A 22347-nucleotide genomic window follows, 5' to 3' on the forward strand; every position below is an offset into this window, starting at 1 on the left:
TACTCAGACTGAACAGGATCAGTAGACGTGTGGCTCGTTCGATTAGTGGTGACTGAAGACTTTTACATATTTTTAATGATGATAATGTTGTTTTTTACAACGAAATAACAACACCTCCAAAAAGATACATGTGCTATTGTTTTTTAACAAGATGTTTAAAAAAAACAGAGCATTAAATTACAAACATAAGCATTCAGTTAAAATACTGCTGTGTGATATAATCAGAGCGATCCCGCCACCCACCGCATAGTGGCGCCAACGAGTCATTTCATTACTTTGAGAATCTACACACAAAAAGCGAAGAAGAAAAGGCGCGTCACGTGACCAGAAACAAACATCCTCCCCGTGCTGCTAGCCGTGATGCTGCCCCGACGCTGACCGTTACACCGCGGAGTCTACGACAAGCACGGAACCGTTACGGCAGAGGGTTCAACAACAACAACAACAACAACAACAACAACGACAACAACGACGACAACAACATGCGGCGTCTGTGCGCCGTTCAGCAGAAGATACCGTGCGTCTTTCTGACGGAGGTGAAGGAGGAACAGTCGCGGAAACGGGACCGTCAGGTGAGAGGCTCAAGAACCAGGTGAACGTAAACACGGTGTCCGCGTCGTAAACACGGCGTCAGCGTCGTAAACACGTTGTCAGCGTCGTAAACACGCAGCGGGCGTTTCAACGCAGCCGTTGGTTTTAGTAGACGCGTTGAAGCTCGCGGGTTGCCATTCACCACCATCCCCCTTTTCCATGCAGGTGGAGCTCACACCTGTCGCTGAACGGAAACCTGAATGTTGGATAAATAAATGAATAAAACACATTCTTACATATTATACAGAGGGATGTTTTAAAAATATCTCTTTGCATCACTATAAATCAGAACATTATGCCAACAGTCAAAACAAAACATGTTCTCAGTAGTTTTCAGTAGTTAAATGTTATAACTGATCTCTGAACATAAATTGAGCAATGCATCCGTTACCTAGACCCTCCACATGGAACCTGGTTCTACGACTAAAGATTTCCTCTGAACTGTTTGTTTCCCCGCTAATCATCTGTAAAATGTAAAAATAAAAGATGTCTTCAGATTGCTCTTTTCTTCCCAAATGACATACAAAAAGATATTAAATAAAACATTTTATAACGGCATAGAAAAGCAGCAAATCGTCACAAGGAAGCTTGTATTTGTGCTTCTGCTTGATTATGGAAGCAACAATCAATAGAATATCCAACATTGGGTGATGAATTATTGTTGTTGACTGACTTTAAGAAGGTATGGATATTCTTTAAAATAAAAACATGGCGGTGATGTTTGTATGGAGGGGTCCCCTTTGAATCCACGTCTGTGTCTCTCTCTCTCTTCAGCAATTTCAGGTTGTTGCCACAGAAACCGTGAACCCCGTTGCTCTGGAGGCCAACGTGGACGGTGCGCTCGCCACGGAGAAACTAGACGGCACCTGCTGCTACGTCACGGGTTACAAAGGTGAGCGGTGATGGCTTGTTTATATTCGGCATGTTGTATATTCTATACAAAATGTGATATTAAGGAAAGGAGGAACAGCGAAGGGGACTTGATTGATAATGTTGGTAATTTTCTCGCGTGGTCGTGATGTTTTTAATCTTCTTCCTGCAGGGCGACCTCACCTCTGGGCTCGACTGGACAGGAAGCCCAACAAACAGGCGGAGAAGAGGTTCAAAAAGCATCAGCATGCTCACCACAGCTGTAAAGGTATGTCAGCTCCTGAAGAACACGTCGAGTTTTAGTTCCTGAGGATCGAAAGGTTTTCTGCCCTGTGGTCCACAAAATAGAGTTTACCCAGCTGAACAGGTAGCCAGTGGCACATATAGACAGATAAGCATTCAATCTAGAGTCCAATTAACCTGAGCTGCATGTCTTTGGACTGTGGGAGGAAGCCGGAGAACCCGGAGGGAACCCACGCAAGGAGAACATGCAAGCTCCACACAGGAGGGACCGCCCAGACCGGGATCCGAACCCGGGCCCCTCTTGCTGTGAGGCGACCGTGCTAACCATTACCACAGCCCGCTAGTCTGTCCCAACACTGCAATGATAACCATAATGTATAAATATAACACTCCAGTATTCAATACAATAATCAAAACATATGAAATACCATAAAAGTCGGGTTATAAACCGCTATCACCTTTGGTGGTTGTCCCCGCTGTAGCTAGCTAGCGCTGCTGCTAACCACCGAAGGTAGCGCGACCAGTAGCAACACAAGCAGGGAGCTAGCAGCAGCGCTAGCTGGCTACAGCGGGGAGCTAGCAGCAGCGCTAGCTGGCTACAGCAGAGGGCTAGCAGCAGCGCTATCTGGCTATAGCGGGGACAACCACCGAAGGTAGTAGCGGCTTATAACCAGACTTTTACGCTAGTCTCACGCTTGTATTTTCTTCACAACAACTAGTTAAAACATGTCGTTATGATTGTGGGTAAAAGACGTTTTAATCTCCGTGTGAACATCACATGGTGGACACTTGCTTTCTCCTTCTTCAGGGAGGTTGAACTAGTTTATTTTCAAACACTTTGTCTGTTTCCAGGTTTCTCGTGGAACGTGGACGAGGACTTCAAGACGGTGCCGGAGACGTGGATCCCGGCTCACCGAGTCAAACGGCACGACGGTCGCCTGCAGCCGGACGAACACGGACACATTCCAGGTCCTGAAGTTCAACCGTTACAGATACCTTTAAATCTCCTGCGAGGGTGAAGTGTTGTGCATTGATAACGTCAATCTAAAGTCATTATTATTATGTTGTAGTACTTTAACACCGAGGTGAAATCGAAGGCCTTTAGAGCCCTAGGGTCCCCTAAAATGGGGGCCCTTTTATATCAGATCACAAGGTAGAAATCAAGAAAATAAAATCATGGTATAAATAAAAAAACACAACATGTTAGCTATCAAATTAAACATAAAAATCAGGGCTACAATAATATATAATCCCAATGTACAACATCTAGACACAACTCAAACAATAAATAGGATTAGGGTTTAAAGGGCTACGGATTCTGTTATTTATTGTTTTATTTTCATAAGAAGCATGTGCCAAAATGTTTGGTGAATGTTTATGTGAAGGGTTAAAAAAAAATAAAATAAAATATATATATATATATATATATATATATATATATATATATATATATATATATATATATATATATATATATATATATATATAAAAAAGAGTACAAATAGAGCTGAAAACTGAACCTACCCAAACGAACGCATGACAGAATAGTCGAACATTCGGGTTCCTGGTGTGAGCGTTTCTTCCCGTCACGGTGGACATGGCAGTGATCTGGTCCCGTTGTGTGCCGCTCAGGCTGGGTGCCGGTGGAGACGGACAACAAGCAGTACTGCTGGCACGCCTCCGTGGTGGACTCGAACGCCCGGCAGGCTCTCGTTCTCCGGCCCTGCGCCAAAGACGAAGACGCGCTAGAAGTCGCAGCCGTCCCGTTGGACGACCTCCTGGAACAAACGCTGGAGCTCATCGGAACCAACGTCAACGCAAACCCGTACGGTAATGTCGTCTCTTCACGTCACGCTAACATGTAGGAGAACGAGGGGAACACGGGGAACGTCCACTGACGGGCGACTTCTGCTGCTTCTGAATATGGTTTAGTAAGTCATAAAAAGTGTTATACTAGTATTTGATGAAATCAAAGTCATGGTATAGTATTGATGAAATAGCCGTAAACCATGACGAAGAGGCACTCAAAAGGAAAGCCATGAACATTGTGTCTTGGTCCCAACAGGACTGGGGAGCAAGCAGCAGCCCCTTCACTGTCTGGTGTCACACGGGACCGTCCCACTCAAAGACCCGCCTCCAGTGGACCTGCAGCAGCTCAGCTCCTGGTTCCAGGAGAGCCCAGAGGGCCGCGTGGAGGGCGTGGTCTGGCACTGTGACGACGGCACGCTCGTTAAGGTGAGAGAGAGAGAGGCTCGTTAAGGTGAGAGAGAGGCTCGTTAAGGTGAGAGAGAGAGAGGCTCGTTAAGGTGAGAGAGAGGCTCGTTAAGGTGAGAGAGAGAGAGGCTCGTTAAGGTGAGAGAGAGAGAGGCTCGTTAAGGTGAGAGAGAGAGAGAGGCTCGTTAAGGTGAGAGAGAGAGGCTTGTTAAGGTGAGAGAGAGGCTCGTTAAGGTGAGAGAGAGAGAGAGAGAGGCTCGTTAAGGTGAGAGAGAGAGAGAGGCTCGTTAAGGTGAGAGAGAGAGAGAGAGGCTCGTTAAGGTGAGGGAGAGGCTCGTTAAGGTGAGAGAGAGGCTCGTTAAGGTGAGAGAGAGGCTCGTTAAGGTGAGGGAGAGAGAGAGGCTTCTTAAGGTGAGGGAGAGAGAGAGGCTCGTTAAGGTGAGAGAGAGGCTCGTTAAGGTGAGGGAGAGAGAGTGGCTCGTTAAGGTGAGGGAGAGAGAGAGACTCGTTAAGGTGAGAGAGAGGCTCGTTAAGGTGAGGGGGAGAGAGAGAGGCTCGTTAAGGTGAGAGAGAGGCTCGTTAAGGTGAGGGAGAGAGAGAGAGGCTTCTTAAGGTGAGAGAGGCTCGTTAAGGTGAGGGAGAGAGAGGCTCGTTAAGGTGAGGAAAGGGAGGCTCGTTAAGATGTGAGGGAGAGAGGCTTGTTAAGATGTGAGGGAGAGAGGCTTGTTAAGATGTGAGGGAGAGAGGCTCGTTAAGATGTGAGGGAGAGAGGCTCGTTAAGGAGAGGGAGAGGCTCGTTAAGGTGAGAGAGAGAGAGAGGAAGAGAGAGAGACTCCTGCAGTGTTAGTCAGGTGACTCGGTGAAAACGTTCGTTTTAAATGGCCGCCGTGTCTCCAGGTGCACCGGCACCACCTGGGCCTGCGGTGGCCAGACGGCGGCTCCTCCCTCTCCGACAGGGCGGTGGTGATCCACGTGGACGAGCACCACAGCGGCCCGGACCTGTTCACCTTCTTCTCCTCGCTCAACGGCCACCGCTTCAGTCGACTGCTGGACCTCAAGTAGCATGAACACGGGACGAGACAATGTCTCTCTCTCTCTCTCTCTCTCTGCAAGTATTCGTCACTTTAATGACAGCCAAATATTCTTTGTATATACCTGTATGTTACGGCTCTGTGAAGAATAAAGAAGAGCATGTAAACATGCATCATCTGATTTCTATCCAACAGTCTTTATTGACATACGTAGAAAACAAACATACAGGTGTATAAAGACGTAGCCCATAATTACGTCTGGGTTGTGATCTAAAACGACAACAACCCTCCTGAGGTCATTTAAAGGCGCAGTAACCGAGCGTTAGCTGACGGACACGTTGGGCAGCTGGGGTTTCACGCCGAACTGGTCGCAGACCTTCCTCAGCTGCTCCTCCAGCAGGATGTTCTTCCGCAGCTCCTCGTTGTAGTTGTACTTCAGGTCTTCGATCTCGTCGAAAAACGTGGGGTCGAAGTTCTCCAGCTCCTTCTTCAGCTTCTTCACCTCCGCTTGAAGTTTGGTCTTCTCCGTCTCGCCGGCCAGCAGGACGCGCCTGAGCTTGGCGTGGTCTGAGGAGAAAGGCGTGAGAACGGAAACGACGACGACCCCGAGTCCTCGGGGTCGGGTTTACGATGGAGCGGTTCGGGGCTCACCTGGCTGAGGGGAAGCGTCGCCGTATCGCTCGCTGTACTCGTTCAGCCGCCGGTTCAGTTCCGCGTTCTCCGTCTCCAGCGCCGCGGTCGTGGATCTGAAGACGCACAACGTGTTGATTTACGTCAACAACAACAACAACAACAACAATCCAGCTTCACATGACGGTGAACTAATGATTCACAATCTGAACGTGTGATTCCCACAGTAAAGATGACTTGTTGCCACTTTTTATGGCATTACTATGAAGGTTTTTATGGCCTTTTGACATATTAGACAACATTTTTCTACCTTTTCTTTTGAATGGAAACTATATAGTATGACTTATAGTATATTGTGACTTTTCTTTAACTTTTGTGACATAATAATCCTTTATTAGTCCAGCAGTGGGGAAATGCAGGATTACAGCAGCCTTGCATACAATAGACACAGTAAAACAATCAAGTAAAATAAATAAAAAATATAGTATACAAAATAATCACATTTTTAACTGATTTATACTGTGACATTTTCATGACAAACTATACTATAATTTATTTGTGATATTATACTGTGATGTTTTTATGCCATGACACATTTTCTGACATTCTATACTATATAGTTATATTATGACTTTTCAATATTACCGGTATCACAAACAAACCTCATTGCCTGGAGCTCCTTGCTGAGTCCTCCTCCCGCCTTTGAAGTGGCAGGAAACTTCTTCAACATGTCAACCTAAGAAATGAGGGAAAAAAAAAAACACAAATAAAAAGGTAATTTTTTTTTTCCTGCCAATTTGACTTCAAAGCAGGATATTTTCTTTCAAAAAGAGAACAACTGTCTCGACGGTTTTATGTGGACTTCTTCTCCTAAGTCTCCTCATCTTAACAGGAAGCCGGAGATTAAGGGTTTGAAAGATGAAGGTGACCAGGCACGCAGTCAAACTAAGATAGAGATATGAACATATATATATGCATTGTGGAAAAGAGCGGATCCAGAGAGCTTGTTTTATTACAGCATTAAACAGCTGGAACATTTAAATAACATCTGGAGCAGCAAAGTCTAACCTAAAGCAAGGAGGGGTAGAAACACATTCATAGAAACGGTCACAATGATATTACTAGAAATAAACGCATTGACTGGAGGCCAAGTCACTGGTAGAGTTTTCTAGTTTGTTGAGCGTTCAGAGGGCAAAGCGTCAGAGTGAAAGCCCCCGCCTGGCGGCTTCAGCCTGTACCTGATCTTCAAGTTGCCGGACGCTCATCCTGGCGCTCTCCTCGCGCTCCTTCGCCTCCCTCAGCTGCCGCTTGAGGTCGGACAGGCTGCCGCTCTTCTGCTGCAGCTCCCGCTCCAGCTCCTTCATCTTGCTCTCAAACATCCTGCGGACGCAAAGTGAAGCGACGGCGCCGGCTCAGCCTCCGGAGGCCCGAGTTGCTTCTCACGTCTCCAGTGGATTAAAACTGACTGACCTCGTCACCACGGATCCCTTCCAGGTCTTGCCGCTCAGGCCTTCGGCGATGGGTCTGGAGAGCGCCGCCTGCAGCCGCCGCTGGCTCTCCTCCAGCTCGGCCTCCAGCTTCTCGTTGGTCACGTCCACGCCGGCCTTGCTCTCCCTCAGCCGCTGGGCCGCTTCCATTTCCTGGAACAGAAACAAACAGGAAACCAGGTGGTGAGAACCGATGAATCGCTCAAAGTACCTGCAGGACAAAAACATAACTCATTCTTATGTTTTCAATGCACGAGTGTCAAGAGATGTTTGTAAGTTTATCATACAAAAAGCTGAAAAGGGGATTAAAAGAAGATGCATCTAGGAGCCACATTATGGAACAACGCTAGCAAAAGGATTATTATGAAGCTATTTCTGAGGGTGAATTAAATATATGTATATATATTATTCATTAAGTAACCTTCAAGATAATTAGATATAAGACTTTATGATAGGAATATATAAGCATTATGCTTCTTAATAGATTGTATACAGGCTTTACTCATGTATTGTATGTGATGACTGAATACTACTACTATACCACTACTACAACAACTGGCATTATTGCAGAATTTTTCTTTGTTACAAATACTGTGTTTTTTTCCTTTTCTTTTGGACATAAAAAAAAAAACGAAATAGTTTTTAAAATGCAGAATTAAAACATTAATCATCTAATTTCTCAATCTAGACTAAATGGTAACGACACCAACTTTTCAACTATTTTTAAACGTGTTCCTCAGCGGCTGCTTGTGAATATCCACATTATTCACCCGTTTGATCTCCTTGCGCAGACGCTCGTTCTCCATCACGATCTTCTCCAGCCCTCTGGTCTTCGCCTCCAGTCTGGAGCTCAGCTCGGCTTCACTGTGGCTCTTCAGTTTCTCGTAGTCGCTCTAGGAAAACAACAAAACAAACAATATTTAGCGTCCGTCGGCCGCGTGGAAACGGAATAGAGCAGAGAGTTCACGACACACGAGCCGCGATGCTCGACCTTTAGTTTTGCATTTTCCTGCTCCAGCGCCGCGTCTTGCTTTGCCGGAGCGGCAGACTTCTTGAGCGCGTCGTTCTCCCGCTGCACCCTCTCCACCACCTTCTTCATCAGCCCGATGGTCTTCTCCAGTTCGGGCACCGTTTTGCCGCTCTGACCGGCCTGGTGGGGAACGCATCACATCACACATCACCGTTAGGACCCGTGTGGAGGAGTCTGGGCTCATCTGAGGTGACTTCAGGTGAACGTACTCCTCGTATGAGCGCCAGCTTCTTCTCCACTTCTGCTTTTTCCTTTTTCAGCGCGCTGCACATCTCCTTCAGGTCTGCCACCTGATTCTGGGGAAAAGAGAAAATCAAATAAAACACTTAAATATTGTGCTTTTTCAAGTTCTATTCAAGTTGGTAAAGTTATGATACTGAAATGAATATTGACAAAGAAGTTTTATGACTTAATGAATGAAGTCACACAGCTGTCATTGAAAGGTTTTTAAAGAGATGGGAGATTTACCTTTGTATATTTTGGTAGATTAATATCACTCTTATCTAAATATGAAGCTTCAGACAAACAGGTAACCTGTCTGTCTAATGGTGAAACAAATCTGCCTAGCAACCCTAAAAGGTGCACCAAAACACTGCATATACTTCGCATTTTTGCACTTTAATTTTTGTTTAATTTCCTTAAATTTACTACGCTCTGCTGTTCTGTTTAGTTTCATATTGAGTATTTTTCATACCTAATATTTCTGTGTCTTCTATGTAACCTGCTGCTGCCACAAACACATTAAAGTGTACATATAGGGAAACCACTTGATGCTAAGCTAACGCTTGGCGGCGCTACCTTGAGCCTCGGCAGGTCTTTGTCGTTCTGCTCCAGCTGGAAGCGCAGCTCCAAGTTCTCAGAGGCCAGCTTGAGGTTTTCTTTTTGGAAGTCCTGATCTCTCTGCGACGGAGTGCCGGTTCCTCGTCCGGAAGTCTAAAAGAAAACATTTAAAATCAGCCATGACATTGTATGAAACATTCCAGCTGTGGAGGAAAAGAGGGAAACTTCAGGGAGAGGAAGAGCAACATCTACCGCGACAGCTGGGCGTCTACAGAAGCCTCGGGTACCTTCGGGTATCTCAGAGATCTGCGCTCTCCTTCTCGAGCGTCCCTTCTTTTACCCATGAGCCTCTCTGGGAGTTTGCCCAGCAGGGGGCCGGAGTCCACATCTGGTTCCGCTGAGCAGGACGGCTCTGGATTAGCTTCCTCCGCGGCCTCGTCTGGCTTTCCTCCCGCGGGATCATCTCGTTCCCCGACACCTTCTTCGTCCGCGGGCTCAGCGGACGACGTGACCGACCCCGGTCTCCCTGAAGGGTCCTCGGGGTCGGACTCGCTTCCTTTCGTGCTCCGCGTTTCTTCTTCTCCTTCTTCCTCTTCCTCCACCACAGAAGGAGGATTGGCAAAAGCGGCAACACCCTCTTCTTCTTCTTCTTCGGTTGGGTTTCCCGCAACGTCACGACCCGGTTGTCCTCGATCAGCGCACACATCCTCCGCTCCGCCGGAGCCGGGTCGGGTTTCCCCGGCAGAGTCTTCGTTGCCTTTGAACGAGCCGGCCGCCACGTCAAAGGTGACAGAGTGAATCCCCGGCGAGGCCCAAGAGGAAAAGCTTTTCGGCTTCACGGGCAATGAATACAGATTTTAGAAACACAAAGAAAGGCGGTAAAGAGTGATGCGTGGAGGGACACAGCAACAGCAACGCGTCTCGTTCAGCAGGTTCACCACAACGCCCGGCGTGGGCGAGGACTCACCGAGGGTCTGGACGCCGGCTCCTTGGGCGTCTGGCTCTCGGCGGAGTGGAGCCTCTCCTCCAGGTAGCGGTTCCTCAGCGTCAGCGTCTCCACGGCGGCGTCTCGCGGTAAAGCCTGCTGCTGCCTGCACGTTCAACACGTGTATTTGTTATGAAGAGACTTTGCAGGAGTTCACCTTCCTAATATTTCATTATCTAAAGTGGGCTGATCACCTGCACTGGTATGCATAACAACTCCTGTACATTATTGCTCTACAGTAAATACACATCATCCTAGTTTGTGGATTATTATTATAATATTCTCATGACAGTATTTTATTATTTGCTTTGATAGTAAAGTTCATTTTTAGCTGGATCATCTGGAGTCTGAGCATCTTCTGCTTTTCTTTTCAAGAATGATAAATGACGAAACTGTCAGTGTGAAGCGTCAGAAACTCGTCTCTCTTTCTTTTCCTTATATTAAATATCTGCTGTAGTGAAGAAATTATTGGATTAAAAAGGTATCACGCATTTCTTTCTTTTTTATTAACGTTGAAATATGACTGTTTCCAAAATGTTTTCTACTAAAATATGACTATTTTCCTCTTTCAGGGAAGTTTTTTCCAACATTAATGCTTGTGATTTGTTCCAAGATGAAACACAGTAATTAAAAATCATGTTTATGTTATTTATATTTTTTTAAATATAAATTCTTGATCAATAGAAAAGTCATATTTTAGTAGAAAACATTTTGGGTATAAAAGCATAAAAAAAGAAGAAGAAATTATTCAATTTAAAATGTGTCAGAAATGTCTCAATGGTGCGTAGTCCATTCTACATCTCTGTGGTTCGTCCGGCTCAGGCGTGTTTATTATTTTAAGGGTTCAAGAGCTCAAAACAGACATTCACTTCCTTTAGAGGAACCGGTGAGTCTCATCTCATGGAACCATCGAGTTACGTGACAAAAACTTAAAATAAGACTGTTTTTTTAATGCTTTCATAACTATTGGTGCCACCATTGGCTTAAAATAGATAGAAAATAACCCCGCCGGAAACACGAGTACAGTAGTTTAGTATCTCAAGAAGTTAATTATATTAATAATTAATTTCTCGAGACAACAATATCGTTCAATCGAGAGAAGAAAGAGAGATCAAATATGTTTGTTATTTAAATCACATTTCATCCTCCAGGAGCACGACCGTCTGGGATTAATGTGCAAACTTTGATCCGGCATGTTAATTATCAGTCTGCGTCCCGATGAACACGAGGAATCAAACGGCCTTTTGTTTCCCGCGATAACGAGTTCGTCGTCTTGTGATCATGATAATAACAGCGTTAAAAAAAAAATACAAATAAATACAATTAATTGCGAGCCAAACTGATTGTTTCCGTCATTTCTGGCCAAAATACTTCACTAATTTTTTTTGATAATTTTGCAATTCGTCAGCCCATAAAATGATCATGTGTGTCCAATAATGGGGACGAGACTAAATGAACTATCGCAAATAATTCCAGAGCAGACGTACCATTCGTTCTGGTTGATGGGAGCGATTAATGCAACAGTTTATAAAAACCTTTATTTAAATGTTTTAATGAGACAGATTAACAATCCTAACTTTGCAACCGTCACTCTTCATCATCTCTCTGCCTTGTTTCTATTGCTTTTTAGTATTATTATATTATTATTATTATCATCATGAGTACAGTAAAGTACTTCTGCATGGAGATCAATGAAACTCAGCTTTAACACGTGAATCAAAGTATTGATTTACAAACTTATAAACCGAGCCTCTCGTGTAGAAAAGACACTGTGTCGCCTCTTTTAGTGTGAATATTATTTAAATCTAGCACGAGAGCCTTGAAGACGGCGACATACTTGATGGTGAGGATCTGCGTCTGCAGCTCAGAGTTCTTCTCCCTCAGCTCTTCCAGCTCCTTCTCCATTTCTCCGGACCGCACGCCGACCACCTGGTCGACGGTCACGCCTCGGCTCCTCAGCTTCCTCTGCAGTGAACTCTTCTCCTGCTCCAGCCTGGAGACGGGAGGAACAGACGTGAGTACACGTATGTGAAGGATTGATTTAAGTCCACAGTGTTTACTTCACAGCACACAGGCAGCTGTTGGTTCTAAAGCGACAGGCACAGCTATGTGAGCGTGCTAGTGACAACGTACTGTACAGACAAACCCTCCAACCAGAACCTCTTGTTAGCATGAGAGCTAAATGAATTAGTCCATCAACAGAACGTTCATTTGCAACTATTACGGTCATATTTACAACTTCTCAAACATGATTTACTTTGCTGTGTATAGACGGATATAGTAGTAAATTGAATATCTTATTGATTGTGTGTCGGACGCAACAAGGACTTTGAAGACTTCCCAGCGGGCTCTGGAAGGTTATAGTGGCCTTTTCCCCCCACCTTTCTTTACTTTAACAATAATCGTTTTAAAGATGTTAGTCTATAAAACAATTGACTATAAAACAATCCTTTCAAAGATGATAATCTATAAAACAATCCTTTCAAAGATGATAATCTATTAAACAATCGTTTTAAAGATGTTAGTCTATAAAACAATCATCTTTAAAACAACCGTTTCAAAGACGATAATCTATAAAACAATCGTTTTAAAGATGATAATCTATTAAACAATTGACTATAAAACAATCCTTTTAAAGATGATAATCTATTAAACAATCGTTTTAAAGATGATAATCTATTAAACAATCGTTTCAAAGATGATAATCTATTAAACAATTGACTATAAAACAATCCTTTTAAAGATGATAATCTATAAAACAATCGTTTTAAAGATGATAATCTATTAAACAATCGTTTTAAAGATGATAATCTATAAAACAATCGTTTTAAAGATGATAATCTATTAAACAATCGTTTTAAAGATGATAATCTATAAAACAATCGTTTTAAAGATGTTAGTCTATAAAACAATCGTTTTAAAGATGTTAGTCTATAAAACAATCGTTTTAAAGATGTTAGTCTATAAAACAATCGTTTTAAAGATGTTAGTCTATTAAACAATCGTTTTAAAGATGTTAGTCTATTAAACAATCGTTTTAAAGATGTTAGTCTATAAAACAATCGTTTTAAAGATGTTAGTCTATTAAACAATCGTTTTAAAGATGATAATCTATAAAACAATCGTTTTAAAGATGTTAGTCTATTAAACAATCGTTTTAAAGATGTTAGTCTATAAAACAATCGTTTTAAAGATGTTAGTCTATTAAACAATCGTTTTAAAGATGATAATCTATTAAACAATCGTTTTAAAGATGTTAGTCTATAAAACAATCGTTTTAAAGATGATAATCTATAAAACAATCGTTTTAAAGATGTTAGTCTATAAAACAATCGTTTTAAAGATGTTAGTCTATAAAACAATCGTTTTAAAGATGTTAGTCTATAAAACAATCGTTTTAAAGATGTTAGTCTATAAAACAATCGTTTTAAAGATGATAATCTATTAAACAATCGTTTTAAAGATGTTAGTCTATAAAACAATCGTTTTAAAGATGTTAGTCTATAAAACAATCGTTTTAAAGATGTTAGTCTATAAAACAATCGTTTTAAAGATGTTAGTCTATAAAACAATCGTTTTAAAGATGTTAGTCTATAAAACAATCGTTTTAAAGATGTTAGTCTATAAAACAATCGTTTTAAAGATGTTAGTCTATAAAACAATCGTTTTAAAGATGTTAGTCTATAAAACAATCGTTTTAAAGATGATAATCTATTAAACAATCGTTTTAAAGATGTTAGTCTATAAAACAATCGTTTTAAAGATGATAATCTATAAAACAATCGTTTTAAAGATGTTAGTCTATTAAACAATCGTTTTAAAGATGATAATCTATTAAACAATCGTTTTAAAGATGTTAGTCTATAAAACAATCGTTTTAAAGATGATAGTCTATTAAACAATCGTTTTAAAGACGTGTTTTTTAAACGATGACGTCTGTAAGACAATAGCCGTGTAGGTGAATGGTTTTAGTCAGTGGTTGTGTCGTCAGCGTACATCAGGATGAAAGCGCTCATGACGTGATGATCTCCACACTGACCTGGCGTAGAGCTCTTTTAGAGTGATGAGCTGTTTCGACAGGGATTCGTTCTCTCGCTCCTTCTCCTTCAGGGAATTCCTCACCTTCTCCATCTTGGCCTGCCACTTCTTGCCCTCCTCCCACCGCACGAGTTCACCTTTGGACTGCGAGACAAGCAAGTCGTACGTCAAAGTGAACGCGCCGTCGCTCGAGGGCGTTATCGCGAGCGGAGGCGACGCTCAAACCTTTTCGGGCTCATCCTTGACGTTTTTCAGTTCCGCCCGTTTCTCCAAGTCAGACTCCAGACGCCTGACCTTCTTCTGCAGGTTCTCCACGGTTGATCCCTTCCCATCGGGTTCTGGTTCATTCTAAACTCGACAAAAGAGGAAAAGATGTTCACGGCGACTCACTTTTCTTAAAACGACCATTCCCGTATCCTTTATATCAGGGGTTCTTCACCTTTTTGACCTCGGGGCCCAACTTTTCAAGTACAAAGTGCCCCGGGGTCCAAATAATAACACTGTATTGGTTTATTAACTAATTGATCTGACTCTTGGTTTGACTTGTATTCAATAACTGAATCAAATCTACAAGCAAAAACCTTACAATGTGATCATCACAAATACATTTATTAATAATGTGCATGTAAACCTGCACAGACATCAAGTCATGGAACAAATAAAGCTGATATAACTCATTTAAAGGCTCAAGTCAGGCATATTAACACAAAAATAACTAATACCGTAAAAGTCGGGTTACACGCCGCTACTACCTTCGGTCAGTGTCCCCTTTTGCTCCCCGCTGTAGCCAGCTGGCGCTCATGCTAGTTCGCGCTAACTTCCGCTAGCTCCCCGCCAACCACCGAAGGACCAGCCCCGGCTTGACACCCGACTTGGGCAGAGGGGACGCGGGCAGTAGCAGCAGCAGCGCTAGCTAGCAGCAGCGCTAACTAGCACTGCTCCTAGCTTGCTACAGCGGGACACTGACCGGAGGTAGGAGCGGCGTGTAACCCGACCTTTACGGTAATTCGATTTTTCAACAAAAACAAGGGAGACTCTAAAAAAAAAAAACTGAGAAAAAAATTGAAATTTGATAAATAATGTGGTAATACAATAAATACACAATTATTAGGAAAGTAGTTTTTTTGAGGACTTTCGTTTTCATGTTTTCGTTTTAAATACTCGCGATCGCGACAGGCTAACGGCTGGCTGAGTGTCTTCTTCGGCATATTGGAGCTTGTTAAACAACTGACTGACGCATTACCGCCACCAAGTGGTGGGAAGCTGTATTGTAACTGAGCGTCTCGTGGACAACAGTAATATCTCTGCTGTCTTCAATTCATTACCTATGTGGACCAGGTGAAAACGGAAAGTTTTTCGCGGCCCTCTAGGTGGCGCTCTATGGTGAAGAATCACTGCTTTATATCATCATAATACGACTATATTTATATAGCGCTTTTCATTATACGCAAAGACACTTTACAATAATTAAAATATGTTTTCCTTCGCTGTTAGGAAACATTTCCTCTAAAAGATAAGATTTCAGACTGAGGACGTTCTGTGTTGAGGCCCCGTGACTTTAAAGAATACGGGATTGTGGCGCTGCTCTTAAAAGATTAGCTGAATAATTAAATTCTCATATCCACAGTAGGAGTTTATCTTGAATCTTAAAAAAAAAAAGAAAGAATGCGAGATCCCGTTCTCGATGCATTCCTCAATGTAATCGAATTGTCTGAACGTCTTGCTGATATCAGCCGTCATGCGGCTGTTGTTGCATTTATCGCTTGAGCGCTTAACCAATTAACCGTCTAATTTGGACATTCCTTTCCTCAACGGCCGAGACGTAAAAATAAGCTTGAGATCAAAGATCAGGGCGATCAAAGATGAGGCTTCCCTCACTCATCAGTCACCCTTAGAGCGGCTAACCTGCAGGGCGCTGCTGAGCCTCTTGACCTGCAGCCGGAGCTCCTGGCTCTCCTGCTCCCGCTCCTCCTGGTCGGCCTGCAGGCGTCTCTGGGTCTTCTGGCTCCTCTGCAGGTCCGTGTTCAGGTCGTCCACTTCCTGTTTCAGGGTGCTCTCCCGGCCTCTGGCTGCTTTGGAAAACTCCTTTGCCGCTTGAAGTTCCTCAGTAAGTTCTTGCACTCGCACCTTTGTCAGAGGAGGGATTTTTACAACTTAAAAAGGAGGAGACTGGAGATATCTTTTAGTTTTGTTTTTGACGACAAATCCCATGAAAAAGCCCCAATTTTGTCTCTACACCTTTTTCCCTGTGTTTGAGTCGTCGTAGGAACCCCAAATTAATTCCAATACTTGTGTTTATTTATTGTTATTATGTATTTGTTCAGCAAAGTCTTGGGGAAAAAATGTATATCTGCAAAAAAAATCACTTTTAAAAGATATTTTGATCAAAACTATGAACATCCAGCACGATATGAGCAAGATTTCCCAAAAATGCCTCCTCAGAGTTTTTCAAACTGTATTATTGAGCCCTAACAACAGCCCACATACTAATAAGACACCTTTTTGGAAAGAGTAGGACCTAAAGAATCAGAATCTGCAACAACAATCATATTATAACACAACATTTGGGTGTTCAAAAAACTGTGGCGTTCGGTTAAAAAAAAAAAATGGAGTTTACGTAAATACTTAAACTTAACGGTTACTTTAATGATGTTACACATCAGACGCATCTTCTCACAAGGGTTACGGTATTGTAGCAATTTACATGAAGTTAAACAACGATGTAGTTCCGGAGATAATATGTTGTACATATGGCGGACACTGTTTTTAAAGGGTTTTAAAGAAGGCACTAACAAATGTATGTGTGTGCGCGAAAGTCACTGACGTCAAGCAGGAAATGAAAAATCAATTCTTTTATACTACAATCTTTTTTATTTATTCTTTTTTAACGGACGGGACCCTGAGCGAGCCGCTCAGCTCCATTGTGAGCGCAGCACAGAGTGTGCATGAGGAACAGGAGGCGGAGCCAAAAAAGGGAAGGAAAACGTACCATTTAGAAGACAGGAACCCGGGTTCGGCGCCTGCCCTGATGAACACCTCATCCCAAAATGATAAGAACGTCAGTAGTGTGTTACTGCTTACCACCTGGGCCCCGTCCCGGGTGTTATAGGGATATTAGGCGCAGGAGAGCAGACGTGTGCGAGTGTCGGTCCGACGGGTCACAATTTAAATAGTGCAACTCTACGTGCCGATTGAAATGTATTAATATAGCAACAGTGCTCTGGAGAGGCTGATATTTAAACCAAAATAAGCTTTATATCATGATTTAATGGAGGAAACCAAGCGATTATATATAAAAATCAGCACCCCATGTAGCCTGAATGGAATGATCCTTTGTTTTATGACAATATTTCAGTGTCACTGCACTGATTTCTGAGATTGTAGAATCCGGCTCCTTAGAGGTTGCTACTCGCGACCCTTCAGGAACACTGGAGACAGATCAACGTAGACCAGCAGATAGACAAAGACCAGAGGCGCCGAGTCTTTTAGCAATGAGCATAAACCAGTGGATTATATTTATGTTGCTTCAGGGAGCGCTGGTGTCAGCTAATAAGCTCACCGGCTGTTCATACATGTCAGTGATGAACCCACCTTCAGCTCTCTGGTGTGTCGGTCCACCAGCAGCTGCACGTTGAGACTCTCCTCCTTCTGAGCGGCGCCGGCGATGACCTGCTGCTCTGCGGCCGCCGTCATCTCGGCCCGCAGCTCCAGCAGAGCTCTGCTGAGCGCCTGAGGACACGAGGACACGAGGACACGAGGTCAGACCTCCTCTCCACTCTCTTCTTGGTACATTTCATTTCATTTAGCTGAGGCTTTTATCCAAAGCGACTGACAGTAAGTGCATTCAACCATGAGGACAAACTCAGAACAATAAAGTTAAATAAAAGTGCTATCAGTAAGAGACATGTAAGGCGCTACCTTCCTTATTCAAGGTGTAGTTGAACGATGTGTTTTTAGTTTGCGGTGGAAGATGTAGAGACTTCCTGCTGTCCCGATGGAGCTCTTTCCATTTAGTACGAACTTGAAAACGTTTTTTTTTTTTACGTGGTTGAAAATGACGGAACTTGGAAGTGGTTTTGAGAAGAAATCAAATACTATTATTTAAAAAAAAGGCACTTTTAATTATCCAGAAACTGATATCCAGATCAACTGCTCTGTTTTTATTCCGCTAAAAGACAGAGAAGCTATATTTATTAAAAATTCATTTAAGTTTCAGGACCAGCATACTGATTATTTAAAAATATATACTTGTTTTAAAGTACTGTCATCTGTTTGTTATTTACTACATTTATCTATCATTGCACTGTGTTTATTGTTTTTATTATATTTTGTATGTTTTGTTGCATCTCTACAGAGTCAATTTCCTCATATGTTCAACGTACAAATTAACCCTTCAGATTCAGATTCAGATTCAGAAGGACAAGCTTGGAGGTCTCGCTACCAGACCATAACTCAGAACTTATCCAGTCCCCCTATCTGGCAGATCTTTGGACTGGGAAGAGACCAGAATCTCCCACGGGAACGATTATTTTGGGGAGTGAAGGCGTGATGGAGACGGACCTTGAGCTGCTTCTCCTTCTGTCCGAGCTGCGCCTTCAGCCGCTCCACCAGGCTCTTCATGCCGCTGCTGGGCGAGCGGACGTTGGCCTCCTTCTGGGCCGCCAGCTCCGCTCGCAGGTCCGTCGCCTCCTTCTCCGCCTGGGCCACCCGGCCCGTCAGATCCTCCGTCTCACCGGCCAGAGCTTTCAGCCGGGCGGCATGACACTCCTCCAGCCTGCAACAAGTCCACCGTGTTAGATTTGCTTTTTAACCTGTTTTGCATTTTCTACTGGTTGTGTTCTGCAGCTTATGTGGTATCATCATGATTACAGTACATAACAACGTTTACTGCATGTCATGATATGAACAGATGCTTTCTGTAAATAACCAAAGCGTCTAAAACTATTGAATTAACTGAAATAAAGCCGGCGTTCCTGCCTAACGTGACTTTAATACACACATCGGGTTTTGACCGGTCATTCAATTTAATTTAATCTGGCAGATTATGGCAAATAAGGATGTTTATCCGCTTGGCAGGAAGTCTTAACAGCAACTTCGGTCGAAACAATTTTCCCTGATTGGCGAGATTCTTTTTTATTTATTACCATGTGCGAGAAAATTGATTTTCGACCAAGCAGAGAGATATTTTTCGCGTGGAGGTTCATGCCGCATGGTTGCCATAAAGTCTTTCTGACACAAAGGCCGATACTTCTGTAAACATGCAGCATTTCAGCCTCTTATCAGTTGGATTTGATTTAAACAGCCATGACTAATTGTCTACTTGTTTCTGTTTTACTTGAGGGCCCCACTGAGCTATGCGCTAAGTTAGCGGTTAATTGGGAACGGCGTCCTGCCGAGCTAAAGCTAATGCAATTTAAGACAATTACTACGCAATATTCTCAACATGCATTTAAAATGTCATTGAACATTTACACATGTGGCTGAAATGCCACTTCTGAACTCTTGAAAGCCTCGTTTAATCTACTTTAGCTGATTTTTATTCGACTTTCATCCTGTTGAATGTCCCATAAGTCCCTTTAAGGTCAGTCAGATCATTTTACTGCACACCCTCCGACATGTCATCTTGTTCCGACCTTGGTTTCGACCTTTAAATTCACTTCCTCAGGCTCTAAGGGGAGCCTGTGGCCTGGCGCTGACGTCACAAATTAGTGTAGTTTTACACTTACGACTGGGATGTTCGATTAAAGTGACGTCTGTTAATCTGAGGTTGAGTCTAATGCAACTAAAACTGATGGGCGTGTCCGTTTCCACACTTTGCTGGCGACCCAAGGACTCACTCTTGAGATCCACGGGACATATTCATTAACACTTTCACTATGAAAACGCCGTCTAGTGCATTGAGAGGGGGTCATGAATGCACTCTCTCACGTCAGCCACTACTAACGTCCTCTCCACAAACAAAGAGATAGTCACTTTGACATCTGGGCGGCGTGCTTCTTGGCCAGCGTTCCCGTGGCGACCCTCTGTCGCTCCAGCTCGCCGGTGGTCAGCCTCAGCTTCTCTGCGACGGCGGCGAGCGACGAGTCCTGTTCGTCCACCGTCTGCTCCAACTCGGCCAGACGCTCCAGGTGCTTGCTGCTCGGCACCCTGAAGGTGGGCTTCTTCATCAGCTCCTGAACAACAAAGAAAGGAGCGTGAAACAAGAGACGTAACGCTGCAGAACACCGCATAAAAAATAAATAAATCACGCTCACAAGGCGCATGGAGGGATATCGAAAACAAAAAGCAAAACAACTTCACGGCTCGTTTCTTTTTTGCTTCAATTGTTAACAGCTGATCGGCCTCGTCGCCTCTTTCTGTCGCCTCAACACTCGCTGCTGCTCCAACTGAACTAAAAACCTGGCTTTGGCCATTTTCACACAGCAGTACCGCGAGGAATCTCTTTCATATCGGAGATTAAACGTCCCCGAATCAAATCAAGTTGGGAAATCGGAGAGGACCTGAACGCGTACCATGGCCGTCTGTTTGAAGCGCTCCAGGGACAAGTCTGCGTTCGAGTCCAACTTCTGGTGCAACGCTCTCAGCTCCTCCTGGTGCCTCTTGATCATCTCCTCCTGACCCTGGAATAGAAGAGACACACAGTTATGTGCTGAGACTAGAGATCCACGATAATAAACCTTTGTTGCACCCTTGCGTCCCTGTACCCGTCTGGCCTGAGCCAACTGGTCGCGGTACTTCTTCAGCACGTCCTCCTTCTTGTCGAGTCGCCCCTGGAGGTCTTTGATGGTCTGGTGAGCGAGCTTGACGGCCGGCTGATGAGCCGACTGGCCGGCTTCGTGCTGAGCGAGGTCGGCCAGCAGGCGCTCTCGGTCGGCCGCGGCCGGCAGCCGCAGACGCAGCTCGTTTATCACTCGATCCCTGGAGACGATGTTCTGCTCCGCCTTCCACAGAGCCGCTTCTTTCTCTTTCAACTTCTGCACGGGGGAAGGAGTTGGAATTAAAACAATATGCTTTACGCGGTTTGGATTTGTGGGAAATGCAATACCCCAGCGACTGAATACCATTACCTCGTTCACATTCTTGCAGGTGGCCTGCGTGTCCAGGATGGTGCGGACATGCTCCCGGATTTTACCCAGAGCAAAGTCCAGCTGATGAGCCAGAGGTAGATTCGGGTCTGGAAGGGATCCTGCGCCGCCATCGTACTGAAAACACACAGACGCATAGTGACATCCAACAGCTGGTTCCTGTAGGATTACATTTGACTCGCTGCTCACCTTTTCCGAACCGCTTAGGATTTCGTTCTGCTGCCTCTCGTGCTGGTCCAGTTGGCGCTCCAGCTCCACTTCCCGCTGATCGTACGCCAGCTGCCGTTCCTCTTGGAGCTTGACGCGGCAAAGAGAAGAGTTTTCCCATGAAATCCATCTCGAACACGACAACACAGCTCATGCTGATGCAGCTCGGAACCCGGCAGAACCTCGGTTCCCCCGTCCTCTTTCCTGTTCTATTGAGATATGCTACTTCGTTAGCTCGGTAGCTAATATGCAGCTACATCAAGAGGTTAGGAAGAGGACATGACGGTTGGCTGCTAAATTAGAAAACTTGACTATTTGTGAATTAACGTTTGCATGTTTTCACGTGAGCGCGTCTAGGTTGGTTTTGGTTTTCCCGCTCACCGTGTTTTGCTGCACAGTTTCCTCCTCCAGCGAGCGGATGGTTCGCTCCTGCTCCTCCACCAGGTTCTTCAGGTACCGGATCTCCTCCTTCTGGACCACCAGCTCCCGGCCTTTCCTCAGCTCCTGCAGACGAGCTTCCTCCATCTTCTTGTGCCACTCGGTCACCTGTTGGGAGCGTTACAGCAGAGTGGGCAAGACGCTCCGCAAGCAAGACCAACGCTGTGCTAGTCTGCTAGTTCTGTACCTTCTGGGCTCCTTTCACGTCCTTCAGCGTCGAGATGAGCTCCTCCAGGCCCCGGAGTCTCAGCTCCAGCTCTTCCGCCCTGCCCTCCGCCCTCCTCCTCTCCTCCTCGGCCTTCCTCCTCTCCTCCTGGGCCTTCGCTCTGTCCTCCTGGAGGCTCGCCATGGCCACGGAGAACTTCTCCTGCTGCGGGAGCGGCAGAGCTCCGGCAAACTGCCGGCGCAGCGCCTGGATGGTCTGCCGCAGGTGCTTGCAGCGGTTCCCGCCCTCCTGGCGGGCGAGGAACAGGGTGCGCTCGCCGGCGTCCAGCCGCTGCTCGGCGCGCAGCCTGTGGGTCTCCAGCTGCTGGATGCGAGAGGCGGCCGCCTCCAGCTTGGCCAGAGACGCCGACTCGCTGAGCTGCAGCGCCACGACGTGCTGGTGGAGCGTCGCGATGAGGGCCTTCTCGTCCGAGAGCGACTGCGAGGGAAGGAGACGACACTGTGAGGACCCGTACCTCTTGTTCCGTGTTCAAGTAGTCGTATGAACCCCAAA

At 44.7% G+C, this 22347-nt stretch overlaps 2 protein-coding genes across 3 annotated transcripts in view; one reads left to right on the forward strand and one right to left on the reverse strand.

The window, feature by feature from the left end:
- Window positions 1-419: 419 nt before the first annotated feature.
- On the forward strand, window positions 420-5081 carry rlig1 (RNA 5'-phosphate and 3'-OH ligase 1). 2 transcript variants are annotated; one of them, XM_079223631.1, is made up of 7 exons: window positions 420-572; window positions 1366-1483; window positions 1634-1729; window positions 2557-2673; window positions 3337-3534; window positions 3770-3939; window positions 4816-5081. In XM_079223631.1, exons 1-7 carry the CDS (start codon window positions 483-485, stop codon window positions 4978-4980), a joined length of 954 nt encoding a protein of 317 aa, XP_079079757.1. In that variant the 5' UTR covers window positions 420-482; the 3' UTR covers window positions 4981-5081. The 2 variants fall into 2 exon arrangements, with proteins under 2 accessions (XP_079079757.1, XP_079079758.1); XM_079223632.1 differs by having other exon boundaries at window positions 3337-3529; window positions 4816-4946.
- A 102-nt stretch (window positions 5082-5183) lies between these two features.
- The window catches only part of cep290 (centrosomal protein 290), a 37151-nt gene continuing 19987 nt past the window's right edge, over window positions 5184-22347 (reverse strand). Inside the window, exons 31-54 of the mRNA XM_079223429.1 lie at window positions 21817-22272; window positions 21573-21737; window positions 21174-21281; window positions 20967-21101; window positions 20604-20873; window positions 20412-20519; window positions 19873-20072; window positions 18460-18673; window positions 17491-17628; window positions 15805-16026; window positions 14125-14247; window positions 13901-14043; window positions 11699-11854; window positions 9844-9967; window positions 9164-9709; window positions 8895-9029; window positions 8306-8392; window positions 8058-8216; window positions 7837-7959; window positions 7050-7219; window positions 6818-6959; window positions 6242-6315; window positions 5601-5695; window positions 5184-5516 (exon numbers count right to left, since the gene is read on the reverse strand). Of these exons, the coding sequence (XP_079079555.1) occupies window positions 5272-5516; window positions 5601-5695; window positions 6242-6315; window positions 6818-6959; window positions 7050-7219; window positions 7837-7959; window positions 8058-8216; window positions 8306-8392; window positions 8895-9029; window positions 9164-9709; window positions 9844-9967; window positions 11699-11854; window positions 13901-14043; window positions 14125-14247; window positions 15805-16026; window positions 17491-17628; window positions 18460-18673; window positions 19873-20072; window positions 20412-20519; window positions 20604-20873; window positions 20967-21101; window positions 21174-21281; window positions 21573-21737; window positions 21817-22272 (4338 nt within the window). The 3' untranslated portion in view covers window positions 5184-5271. The remainder of the gene's footprint in view (window positions 5517-5600; window positions 5696-6241; window positions 6316-6817; window positions 6960-7049; window positions 7220-7836; window positions 7960-8057; window positions 8217-8305; window positions 8393-8894; window positions 9030-9163; window positions 9710-9843; window positions 9968-11698; window positions 11855-13900; window positions 14044-14124; window positions 14248-15804; window positions 16027-17490; window positions 17629-18459; window positions 18674-19872; window positions 20073-20411; window positions 20520-20603; window positions 20874-20966; window positions 21102-21173; window positions 21282-21572; window positions 21738-21816; window positions 22273-22347) is intronic.

The sequence above is a fragment of the Taurulus bubalis genome, assembly GCF_910589615.1.
Source record: "Taurulus bubalis genome assembly, chromosome: 9".
NCBI lineage: Eukaryota > Metazoa > Chordata > Actinopteri > Perciformes > Cottidae > Taurulus > Taurulus bubalis.

Excerpts from the sequence above, each read along its gene's own strand:
- rlig1 (XM_079223631.1), top strand. The coding sequence starts at position 483 with ATGCGGCGTCTGTGCGCCGTTCAGCAGAAGATACCGTGCGTCTTTCTG. Across the intron at positions 1,730-2,556 it reads TGCTCACCACAGCTGTAAAG|GTTTCTCGTGGAACGTGGAC; the intron begins GTATGTCAGCTC and ends GTCTGTTTCCAG. Across the intron at positions 3,535-3,769 it reads CGTCAACGCAAACCCGTACG|GACTGGGGAGCAAGCAGCAG; the intron begins GTAATGTCGTCT and ends TGGTCCCAACAG.